The sequence below is a fragment of the Cydia fagiglandana genome, chromosome 8 (assembly GCF_963556715.1).
Source record: "Cydia fagiglandana chromosome 8, ilCydFagi1.1, whole genome shotgun sequence".
NCBI lineage: Eukaryota > Metazoa > Arthropoda > Insecta > Lepidoptera > Tortricidae > Cydia > Cydia fagiglandana.
This window is the reverse complement of record NC_085939.1, coordinates 13534890-13547657: the sequence shown is the minus strand read 5'-3', so window position 1 is coordinate 13547657 and position 12768 is coordinate 13534890. Positions and strand designations below refer to the sequence as shown.

The 12768-nt window shown below is 38.6% G+C and overlaps 3 protein-coding genes across 4 annotated transcripts in view; 1 reads left to right on the top strand and 2 right to left on the bottom strand.

Moving 5' to 3' along the window:
• LOC134666679 (tumor necrosis factor receptor superfamily member wengen) overlaps positions 1–11465 on the bottom strand; it is a 28889-nt gene extending 17424 nt beyond the window's left edge. The window contains exons 1-3 of the mRNA XM_063523909.1: positions 11456–11465; positions 3617–3759; positions 1906–2323 (exon numbers count right to left, since the gene is read on the bottom strand). Of these exons, the coding sequence (XP_063379979.1) occupies positions 1906–2323; positions 3617–3634 (436 nt within the window). The 5' untranslated portion in view covers positions 3635–3759; positions 11456–11465. The remainder of the gene's footprint in view (positions 1–1905; positions 2324–3616; positions 3760–11455) is intronic.
• Positions 5834–8167, top strand: LOC134666678 (transmembrane protein 41 homolog). Of its 2 annotated transcripts, none has more exons than XM_063523907.1 (5): positions 5834–6164; positions 6277–6412; positions 6568–6696; positions 7075–7412; positions 7804–8167. In XM_063523907.1, the coding sequence occupies exons 1-5, from the start codon at positions 6014–6016 to the stop codon at positions 7971–7973; spliced, it is 924 nt and encodes a 307-aa protein (XP_063379977.1). In that variant the 5' UTR covers positions 5834–6013; the 3' UTR covers positions 7974–8167. The 2 variants fall into 2 exon arrangements, with proteins under 2 accessions (XP_063379977.1, XP_063379978.1); XM_063523908.1 differs by having other exon boundaries at positions 5837–6053.
• LOC134666677 (uncharacterized) lies at positions 8168–10035 on the bottom strand. Its single transcript, XM_063523906.1, has 5 exons — positions 9509–10035; positions 9208–9359; positions 8960–9129; positions 8610–8869; positions 8168–8268 (listed from the first exon to the last, which is right to left on the bottom strand). The coding sequence occupies exons 1-5, from the start codon at positions 9855–9857 to the stop codon at positions 8180–8182; spliced, it is 1020 nt and encodes a 339-aa protein (XP_063379976.1). The 5' UTR covers positions 9858–10035; the 3' UTR covers positions 8168–8179.
• Positions 11466–12768: the final 1303 nt, after the last annotated feature.

Here is a 12768-nt window from a genome sequence, read left to right as displayed (position 1 = left end):
TGTACAGTCAAGGAATTTAAATTCCGACCCATTTCGTACTTTGTCACAGTGACAACCGTATGAGGTCTCTAGCGGCTTTCATATTGATTGTCACTGTGACAAAGTACGAAATGGGTCGGAATTTAAATTCCTTGACTGTACATACAAATTTTCACCTCAGAAGTGAGAACATATTAGACAACCCAAAGCTTAAAATTGTAGGTAAATCATTCATCATCACTTATGTGTTCTTAAGATATTCTAACTATTAAGTTTAAATACCACAACCAAACACAAAAACAAAACAAAATATATGTATAAGTAGTTGACGGTGACCGCCGCTCAACGGCTAAAATTGACCAAGCTAATAAGTTGGCAGCTATTTTGATAGCCTAGACGGTGTAAATGTTAGGTATTTAAAACTTTAAACGTCTATTTCATAAAAGTGGGCTATTGAGTAAATATTAGTACCAAATTGAAACCGGATTTTTTGCCGAAACTGCATGAAACCGAAGGTTCGGATTTTTGTGCCCAAAGATCATATAGCTATGGTTAATACCTATACGTTAAACTCTGTAATGGCTCCTCTACACGATGGGCCAGCGCCGGCCATTCCAAGGGACGCATTTATAAATGCGTTAGAGGGAGCAAGTGATATTGCTATTTCATTTTACCGCATGGCTGCGTCCCTTGGAGTAGTCGGCGCTGGCCCATCGTGTAGAGGAGCCATAAAAATATTTTCTGTAATGTTATTTAACATCCAGAGAGGATAATGAAAACTACGTTTGTATGAAGAAGCGGTCGTCCCTTTTCCTCTTAATACTTATAGTAAAAGAGACCAGTACTAGTATTACCTGACAGAGTACCTACCTACTTTTAAAGGTCTTATCAGATTCTCAGTACAAGCGTGTCCTTTTCACAAGATAACATCGTGAGCACGATATGTTGGTATTCCACGCTCACCGTCAGTTCGGATAATAATAAGGCAAGGCGCGGAGGTCGCGTGTTGTTCATCGTCCTGAATAAATAAAACTTGAGAAGGGCCGTATTCACAACGCTTACCTACACTGCACCGCCTCAGAATCTACTACAGCCAGTGGAGAGACACTCCTCTTTTCGAGCATTCTCGGCTCCGTTCGGCTCAGCATTGCTCCGACTTCCGAGCAATTATTAGGGTTGGCACAACTTAACGTCCCTTTGCGTGCACGATCACAGATAAGATATATAATGACTTGAATTTTGACAACCCTAAATAGCTGACAGCGTGATTCGTCCCTGAACTGAATCGCTCTCAAACTTCGGTTTTGTAGGAAAACTAGGAAGTGTCCTTTCTGTACGGTAGTATATAGGTACATTTATTCTGTGCTACGGCGTATAATTGTTACAGAACTCGGGGTCAAATTAAACTGGAATGGCGATGGCGGTAGAAATGTTGGGAATAACAGAGAAAGTCCGCTACTACCTACGTGACAGCTTGAAAAAAAGTTTTGTTTGGATTTGTAGTTTAAATAAGTAGGTATACTTTCATTTATTTATTTGCACAGTTAATTAACTGTCTTACGTGAGTGTGCATCAGATGATGAAGAAGAGACGTGGCCTGCTAGATAGCCATCTCACACAAACACAACGTCTGATACTTCGTCATCTCATCAGCCACAAGACTAAAGTTATCTGAGATCTTGAAGACATCGGCTCAACTTGCTGGGGGCCCACAGTCCCCACACTATACCTATGTACAGTCATCAGCAATAGTATCTTACACAACTAGGGCCGCAAAAATATGTGACATTTTCTTATTTGGAGCGCAATAAGAGCGCGTTATATATTTTTGTGGCCCTAGTTGTGTAAGATACTATTGCTGATGACTGTACGTTTGTCGTATTACAATTGTTCAACACAATAGATATAACATATAGGATTCCTCACCTGACTCAAGTGCTCGTTTGATGATCCTCATCTGTTTCGCATGATACAGCCACAACGACAGCACCACCACAAAGAACACGACACACCCGCTCACGGCCAGAGCCAACGTCGACGTCTGCAGGTCCCACGTCTCACTGTCACTCACTTCCACGTCCGAATCATAATATTCATAATCACTTTCACTGTCCTGGGTATCATTGTCTATAATGTGTAAAGTCTGGCAGACGGTGTCACGGTACACCTCGCAGGGGTAGCGGATGACGAGGTTCCTGGCGCGGTCGCAGGGCGTGCAGGGCACGCAGGCCTGCCGCTGCCGGTCCCACCAGGTGTGCCGGTGCCTGCACACGCTCTCGCCCACCACAGACCCGAGTGCTAGCGTCGCAACTAGCAACACTTTCTGTAGCTCTCCTTGCATTACCTGGATGATATAAAGAAGTGTAAATATTGTGTTGGTTTGATACTTTTTTTGTTTGGTCTGCGGACACGAGCTACTGATAGCGGCGGGCAGCAAAGCAGCTGTGAATGATGTGATTGTGTTAGATGTAATAAGTAACTTTATATAAATACGTATGGTAAACGTTTATATATATAGGCTCAGTTTGTATACGCACTGATGCCTATTACATATATATATACCTACTTAGATTCTTGCGCTCTAAAGTCGTCTCGAAAAGCCTAATAATACCTACAGTGCAGGGGTCAGCAAACCGCGGCCCGCGGAGCGCATAGATATTTAGATACGACTCTAAGGTTAATAGGTTTTTCTAGTACCTATTATTAAAATTGAACTAACATTTCTGTTAAATTAATATTGACGATTACGAGACGACTCTTTGAAATTCCTGAAACTGGTGATTTTTACTGTGGCTGGTTTTATTATTACTTATAGTTCGTTTTTTTTAGCATTAGAAAGAACTCCGCAGAAGGAAGCGTGCAGTTTTTATCAGGCTCGTTAATTGTTAATAATTATTGAATTATCTAATGTAGCATGGTCAATACATATAATTTACTTCAAATTGTTAGCGCTAAAAGTGCCAGATTTAGAACCACAAGCGAACTTCTGCGAAGTTCTTTCTAATGCTAAAAAAAACGGACTATACTTAGAACCACAAGCGAACTTCTGCGAAGTTCTTTCTAATGCTAAAAAAAACGGACTATAGGGCCCCCCCACATCTGGCGTCTTTCGAGCGTCGGCGTCTGTCGGCGTCGGTCCAGCGCTATGGAAAATGACGTCGCTGCGCAGTTGCGTCGACGCTGCGTCGACGTTGCATCGACGTCGGCCATAGAATTGTAGACGCCGACGCTCGAAAGACGCCAGATGTGGGGGGGGGGGGCCTTAGGTACCTAAAAATTACCGACCGCTGAGTTGTATTTAATTTGTAGTAGGTAGGTAGGTACGTATGTATGTAAAGTGAACTGCAAAAGCAGGAACCTTTAATAGGTAATAGGTAATATCTAGGATCTAGGTAATATGGTTACCTTCATCACCTATATAATCACATTTTTTTTGATGTCATGGTGTCAGTAGATGATTATAATATTACTATTTTGTTGGGTCTTATGATTAAAACACCTAAATTCCTGTTCTAAACGTAAATATTTTTTATTAGGCATGTTTTCTTTGGAATCCCCTTTTAGAAACTTGGTGTGACATAGTTGACCGGCCGTATAAAAATATCTGTGAGCAACGAACTTTTTTCAAAATATTTACCTTATCGCTTATACTCATGTATACCACCAAGTGTACACCAAGGACCACATTTCAATAGCTTAAACTTAAATTAGAAAGTTCACTTTGAGCACTTTCACATCTATCCATAATATGCACTGCACTGTAACATAGTTCGTTGTTCGTTTTTAAAAATTTCTTGCGTTGCGCGTTTCGGAAAAAAAAGCTCTAGTGCATTTGTTTAGTTAAAATGAGTGTGGGAAAGAGCACGCATGGTGCGGGCGGCTGCAGAACACGGTCTGGCTGGGTCTGACGGCGCGAGTGGCGGCCGGGGACTGAGCGCCTACCGCGAACCACGTTCGACGTGTTGCCTCCCTGTCACACTAACGTACTAATTTACAAGTGTGACAGAGAGGCAACACGTCGAACGTGGTTCGCGGTAGGCACTCTGGGGAGTCGGGGCGCGACGCGACTCTCATTCATAACTGTTTATAGCCCGAGACAGTACTGCAAATGTCTCTACCCATCTGGGCTATAACAGTGAAAGTCGAAGTTCGCAAATTGCATCTTTCTCTGTCACTTATAGGGACCGTACGCGTTGGAGGGTCTGCCATCTTGTGGACTGAATCGGAAACATATGTGCACATGTACATTGCCAAAGCAAGTGCTACCATCTGCCGTTCTCGTCGGTACGTTTCCTTGTGCATAGTAGGTTCTGTCATCCTGTGGGCTACATCGAAAGCTAAACGACACATTATTTACGCCTCGCGCCAAAAATCTGACGGCTCCTATGCTGCTCCCTATAGTTCACGCACGGGGCCTTTAAAGAGCCAAATCAAAATATTTATTTTTTGCCACGCATGTGTCTGGCTCTGGTATCGTTATATCATGTTGGAGCACGGTAAAAAAATAATTAAATCGCCCAGTCTCCCTCTACCAAAAAAAAATGGAAATGTAATGTGGATGGATGGATATAAATGGGTGCAGAAGTTGCAGTCGTATCTCAGACTATTAACATATCCCTCCTATCGCGGACCGTAGTCCCCGAATGCACGACGACGGCCACGCTAATTCATAACTCTCATAAGTGACCTTTTTTGAATGCTGTTTTGAATAAATAAATAATGGCTCCTCTTCACGTTGGGCCAACGCCAACGCCAACGAGGGACGCATTTATGCGTTAGAGGGAGCAAGTGATATTGCTATCTCATTCTACCGCATGGCTGCATCCCTCGTTGGCGTTGGCGTTGGCCCATCGTGAAGAGGAGCCATAAGAACGGCCAAGAGCATGTCAGGCCATAATCAGTTTAGGGTTCCATAATGGTTGTTAGTGCGTTGCCGGAATTTAAGATGGGAATACGCTTCTCTTCGCTTCGGTTTGAATTGAAGGTCTTTTCGGTTCGGAAAAACCGCAGGCGCCAGATCATTCCAAAGTTTAGCTGTGCAAGGCCGGAAATTTCTGGAGAAACATCTGTGAAGATGAAAATCTTGTCGCACAAAGTAGAGCGCTGGTGGAAAGAGGCAGCAGGGAATAATCCGAACAATTCCTTGGAACACTCCCAGTCTCAGAATGGGATCGCCCATTCTGAGACTTTTTTTAGGGAAGTCTCAACTTCAGACACGAGTACTTATATGTTTCGGCTCTCAATTATGTTTTTCCGAGAAACATTGGCGCGGCCGCTGTAGGAAGCATCACCTGTACCATGTACCATAACAGTGAATGCCAATGATTTGCATTTATTATCATTGATATGCAGGAGGAAGAGCGTGGGTGATAGCACACATCCTTGAGGGACACCAGCATTTACAGACATGGAGTCAGAGCATTCACCGTCAACTACGACATTTATGCTTCTATCTTCAAGAAAGCTGCTAAACCAATCGCATAATTTCCCGGGATTCCTTAGGATGGAAGCTTCGAAAGAAGAGCTTTGTGTTGTGCCAGACGCGATTGAAGGCCTTCGTTATAATATATCCAAACTGAGTTTGATGAGCCCAACGATTTGTCATGCCCGTGCGACAGAAATAGGAATAGTCGGGTCAATGTATGAAAATATTCGTGCTGTTCTCGAGAACGGCATATAACTATTCGTGCTCAGCGTCCATATTCTAGAATATTTTAGATTTAACCATATTATTCTAGGTCCATGGATTTAACATAATTTTTGAATCGACTCTTTGGCTGAATGTGCGAAAGCGCCAAGGGCCAGGAGAAAAAACATGCATCAGACTGTCATCTGTCAGTGTGTGTGTCAGTGTCATGCACAATGACATGACCACTAAATAAATTTGTTTCAGTTTCAATTCAATACTTTCAATCACATTGATAAATATAACAGAACTAGCAGTTTTCTTGTTTTATACAACAGTATTTTAGCGTCATATTTAACTATTCTTTACTATAATTCCTTAGAATACTTATAGTGAAGGCTAGAAAACATGGATAATAATATAACCCAAAGGAGAATTAGACGACGAGGTGAATTACCTATGCAAGACCCAAAGGTTTCCTCCACGTCCAATGGGGATCGTCCTTCTATCCTACGAGCAGATATACCCAATACCTACGTCTACCGCCTACCTATCCCAAGTACCCGGTCCTATTCTGATTTCCATTATTACTTCCCCATTAAAAATGTATTTACGTATGGACCTTGTAATTCTGAACAATGAAACAATGTAAAATTACACATCTTTTGCAGATTCCGTTCCTGTCACGCACACTCCTGGTACAAGTGATATATCTACATCTAAAGCTTTAATTTTAGTCTTGATAATTTTTACCTCTTCACTGTTGGCTTTGGGACTTCTATATAGACAATTTCCGGATTTAGAAAAGTGAGTTTTCATTAAAATTATGACTGCATTGAAGTTACCAACTCAGAAACACAATTTCTTAAAAAAAAATTACATGTTTAAAATATTGTACACATACCTACTACAAATTTTTGTGTATTGTTAGAATTATAGTAAGTTTTTTGTTTGTATTCCAGAGAAGAAAGACAGCATCTAAAATTACCATGGGACCTTGATGATGCCAAGCAGCTCGGATTGGTGTTGGATCGCTACAAGGACAAGTACTTCTATGAAGTAATGGGTGGTGTTTTCCTAATTTACATTTTGTATCCTTTAAAAAAATACTAATCACCTCAGGTAATTGAATATTATTACCCAATCTAGTTTTTGTCATTTTCGTTATTTAGCTAGTTTTTAAATTATTTTTCTTTTGAGTTTTGACTCTTGTGTTTAGTCTGTTGTGAATATTTCTGCAATTTGCCTTTTACAGTGTGCCTTACTTACATTCAGCCTGAGTGGCAATCAAATTGCCAATCACTACTCACAAAAATGGAAATCTAGGTATACATTTTTATGAGCAGTGATTGGCAATTTGGTTGACATTTGGGGTGAATGTCCTCAATCACTGCTTATTGTATAAATGTACTTACATTATCCTTGCCTATTATATAACCAATTATGAAATCCTTAATAACAGATTACAGCTTGCAAACTTTTGCAATACCTGGGTCCATATTCCTCAGTATTCTGTCCGGGTTCCTGTTCCCGTTTTACCTGGCCCTAATCATGGTGTGCTGCTGCTCTGCAATCGGAGCCAGCCTCTGCTTCTTCCTGTCCAATCTTCTCGGGAAAAAGCTGGTGAAGAAGTTCTTTCCAGAGAGAGCTGCGCAATGGTCAAAAGCTGTTGAAAAGCACAAAAACAATCTGCTCAACTACATAATATTTTTGAGGGTGACACCCTTCTTACCCAACTGGTTCATCAACATGACAGCACCCGTTATAGGCGTGCCTCTAGTGCCATTTGCTGTAGGAACTTTTATTGGTGAGTTTAATTTTATACAAGCAGTGCATTTAAGAAATGCCAAAAGATTGTTTTTACAAAACATTGTAATTTTATGTGTCAAGAAAATAATATATGGCTGTCCTAGGCCCAGGCCTACGCGGTCTTAGGACTCTTAGAGCAATGTATGAGGACTCATTTTGGGATAAAATACTAGGATATTTCTATATTAAACTTTTCGCCGCCATGTCAATGAAATAATAACGTGTCATCAACGCCATATCAAAAATTGCACATCTAGACAATCCGTATAACATAACAAGTCGTGGCGTGTGGGGCACGAAATGTACTGACTTTATATAGAGTCAATGGCGGGGATAAGGTTAAAAGGCCCCAAACACACATCGCTATATGTATCATTTTGTTCTTTCAGGTGTTGCTCCTCCGTCTTTCGTAGCAATTCAAGCCGGGCAGACTCTCCACACCCTCACATCCACAAGTGATGCCTGGTCTTGGACCTCCATTACTGTCCTGAGTGTATTTGCTCTAGTCTCACTTATTCCTGTTCTACTCAAGAATCGTCTACGAGAAAAGTTTGAATAAACTTTATAGAAATGTTTGTGTGATTTCAATGGAATTTAGTGACATACCATTAGTTTTTTTAGTAGTACAGTTTAGCAATTGTTTTTTGCACATTCCTGGTTGAATGTTATTTCCTGAATGGTAAATATTTTTAAATAATTTATTTAAGACGGCTGGTTTAATTTATAAATGTTAATAAATGGACTTTCTTATAATGATTTATTTATTTAACAGTATGATCCCACATGGGCTATCAAAGTGCTGTTGGATGGTGACGACTGCACCACCGGTCGCCAATACCACCAATTGTACCACACTGTAATGAGAAAAAAAACCCATAAAATAAGCTAATAAATAGACATCAATAGGGTGGAATTGTCTGTATGTACTAAAACAATGTAAATCTTAAGTTCAAAGCTAAGCAGAAGCCTTTGAATTTTTTTGTATAATCTGCTTCATATAAATAGTGTCAGCCACAATAGCCAAATTTATAACAACACCCCCTTGTTATCACAGGAATAAGGCTGTGTGATATGTTTGACCACTTTGACTGTCACCATCTATTTGAAACATTGGTTTGCATATACAAATTGTGCTAATTTGTCATTTTTTTAAGTTCAGTAGCAAAATGGGGTTAATATATATCATTACTCTTACATAAATATGTTTCTTTCAACTCTACTTTCAGTGATCGGCACTGATGTTTGCACTCCTCGGCTGGTTTCAATGTGACTGTCCTGCTGCCACTTAGCACCATGAGGAATGAGAAACTGCACTCTGTGTCAGGCACAGCAAATTGTCCTTGACTATTGTCTATGACTAGAAATCTCTCAGTGCTCTGTCCAAACTTAGGTACTACTTTGGGCCTAGGAATGATTTGTCGTAGTATTCTAGCAACACTCATTGTATTTAATTTCCTGAAACATCAATATTAAGAAAACATTATACAGAATTTTAAAGTAATTCACAAAACATACAATAAAATGGCTCCATAATTGATAACTTACCAGATGAAGAGATTTTTATCCCCCAGTACTTGTGGTTCATGAAATATCTCATTCAGTTTTAAATAATATTTATTATTGACAAATATTTTTGGCGCTTCCTTGTTAAATACTTCCTCATTCCTATTGTATAACTCTATCAGTTCTTCTAAACTTACAAGTTGCTGGTCAGTCTAAAAAAACAGGTTTAATTTCAATTCATGTTTAATAAGAAAAATACTAGCTTTAGTATGTACATATTACTTACCTACCTCATAAATAAATGGAGCAGTATGCTGTTGATTGGTGATTAATTTAGGATCATATATTTCTCTGATATTGGAAACACTGCTGCACGGCCAGCAGTCCATATCCACAACCATGAAGAATGGATTTTGTATCAAACATGTTTCATGGTATAAATCTACAAAAAGTTAATATTTTACATTTTTTAGGACAATAGATTCTCATGTAGGGTCCTAGCTAAATTGTTCAGTACTTGCACTACAGAAAGTCTATTTTAGTTAGAGCCCTAAATGGCTCAACAATCACGGATGACTGGTACAAGCTTACCAGTAAGTCCAGGGAATAGGGATATGAACGGAATTGATATCCGCCTCAGAAGCCTCAAACCAGGGTAGATATATTCTTGTAGATTACAAACAACTGAGCTGTAAATAGACTTAAATTTATAGACGACACAAATTGTTAAAAACAAGCCAATGAGTACTATTCGATACTTTGTCCTGCGACGTCCATGCGTATGCGTAACCAAAGTTCTAGGACTTCGGTTATCCAGAGAGTCGAGGGATTCAAAATATAATCGCCGGAATTCATCTTCGCTCATGCCAGCTTCCATACACTGCTTTTTCAGTCGTATAACTGAGCTGGAATACTCTTGTAATACTTCATCATTAACCATAATGCATTTATTTTATGGAATCTTATTAATACTGTAAACTGCTTATTAGTTACTAGTTAATCCAGTTGTATACATGTAAATGTGGTGAATAGTCACGTAATCCACCTTTAATTTGTTATTATAAATTATAACAGCAATAATTATTAATAAGGTAAATCTAGATAATCTCAATCAAAACATTGTGTGTCAGTGTCAGGGTGACAGATGACGTGAGATGTATTTTTCTAATCTGTCTGTGTTCCGAATCAAGGGTCTACTCAAATACGTCAAATATAGTCTGTCATTTCAGCAAAGAATATAATACTCACTTTCAGTCAGTAGAAAAAAGGTAGAGTCTGTGCGGAAAGAGAAGAGTCGTGGCAGAAACGGGAACTAACATTTTAAATTTTATATGGCAATCAAACCTTTGACACCTGTCTTGTAAAAAGTAAACAAACTGCTGTCATTGTATATTTTTATCAGGAAGTTATATATTAATCGGGAGCGAACTGTCACTTTTTTTGTCATACTAAATTGAACCTTATCACCGAGCCAGAAAGTTGTTCGTACCAGACTAGAGAAAACGGTCCACATGAGATAGAAAACCAGAGCCCCGTGTCTCACTCGCACATGTTGCCAATGTAAAAAAGATACCATTGTGGCAGTATTTATATCAATATACTACTGAAAGTAATTACCTTCATATACTATTTTAGTGCTATATTCCGATTACAGTTCCGATATCTTTTAAATAATTTGTTAATCATTATGATGTCAATATTATTAACTGATTAAACCAAGCATGTGCATAACAAAAAAAACATTAAATTGAATATGGTAGAAATTGTAGTAACTTTGGATATTAATTGGTATCCCCAACTTGATGACATATTTTTCGTGTACACACACACACACACGTGTATGTGAGGGGGCAGGTAGAGGAGCCTCACGGGATGATGGGAATGAAAAGGCAGGATCCAGAGCGATGAGGGGTATTTATTAGTTAAATAAAAAGGCACCTGTAACAATACAGGTTACGTGTTAACAGATAGGTATGTATAAAAACACTTTCGTAATTCAGAAGGTTAGAAATCAAATAACTTACAATATGTGCCTTGGTGATGATGTAGATATATATCTGGAAGGTGTGCAGGGCCACAAAACGAGCACTATACTGAACTGCACGCACTTATGAATTATTACGTTTACTAATAAAAATCACACTTAAACGGTCGTGTTTAGAAACTTGGGAAGTACAGTCCGTTAGATAAAATGATGTTTATCGATCAAAGTATGTGATCGAACTGAAAATAAAAATCATTGAATGGAATTTGGAATAGGATTTGAATTTCAAAAAGGAATTTAGAATTTGTATGGTGCCAGAAATAGTATGAAGGTCGATAGTGTAACGCTTCGTTACACGCACCGTTACACTACCGGGGTCGCCCTGGAAGGGAAAATCCTGGGGCTTATGGCCAAAGGATTTTTCCGTAATGTAAATATAATTTAATGAATATGGGTATGAGTGATAAATTTAGAAGGTGGGGATGTTATATACAATGTTTATCATACAAGAGAGGCGATTTAAACATGCATACCAAAGGTCATTCATACATCATCTTATAAAATTTTGGTTAATTGTTTAACCAAAATAAGTTTCAATAGAGTACTCCTTTAAGTAGAGGACGTACTCATTAAATCGCTCTCCATTAGTATTAAGGCTTATTAATCAGTAACCACCCGCTGAATATTAATGAATCTAAATATAATATCTACAATAATGTGTACCTACAAAGAGTACGATTGTTGAAATTTATTCAACAAAATAATGCCGTATGGAATGTAGGATTACTACAAAATATCATAAGATAATTCCTTAATGGAATTAATAAATGTACTGTACGGTACGTATGTACCTAAGTACGTAAATATGAACGTTATGTCAAGGGAAGAAATATATAAATAAGTATTGTTCTAACTCTGATAGAGTTAGCTTTGAATAACGTTATATGAACGTAATATAACGTTATATAAATTAAATAGTATAAATGAACGTATAAATTCGTACTAAGTAGGTATGTACGAAATGTAATGAGTCCGAAATGTATAATGGGGATGAGATATAATTATAAATGTATAACATTATATACAATATTTTACAAGTTAGGAGCTTAGGAGAAAAGTAGCTAAGTTTGAGCCAAATAAGAATCTAATTAAGGAAAAACAGTATATTATTTATTTTAGAATTTTGGGGAGAGGTTTAAGGTCTCTAATATGCCATCGTCCGAGCATTTTGCCGGACATGTCTTGTAGGACATATACTAAGGGTGATATTTTTTTTAGGATAGAACATTTAATAAACTTGGGTGCAAGTTTAGCAGAATAGTGTTTAGGAGAATTACTAATTGCGTAATTTCGTTTCCAGACGATGTCATTTTCGTTGAATTCGAAATGTTGGTGATGTTTATTATACGATGAAGAATTGGTTTGGTGCGCTCTCCAAAGACGGGCTTGTACTTCGGAGAAGACAGGCTGGAGAAGACCAAGATTATCAGCGTATTCGTCTCTGGGCGCGAATATAATATCATCTGTGAGATCAGATTTATCGTATGCTGATCCACATGTGACTAATTCGCGACCAAATACAAGGAAAGAAGGAGTATAATTTGTTGTTTCATTTACGGAAGTATTAATAGCAAATTGTATCTTATGTAGGTTGATATCCCAATTCCTGTGGTCATCCTGTATGAATGAGGACATTGCTGTGGTAACAACTTTATTATATCTCTCCACGGGATTTGGTTGGGCGCATTTAATTGCGCAATAGTGTATTTTTGGGATCTGATAGGAGTGGAATAAATCCGTTGTCTCTTGACTAACGAATTGAGGACCATGGTCAAGAATTATGGTCTGTGGGATTCCGTACACTAGG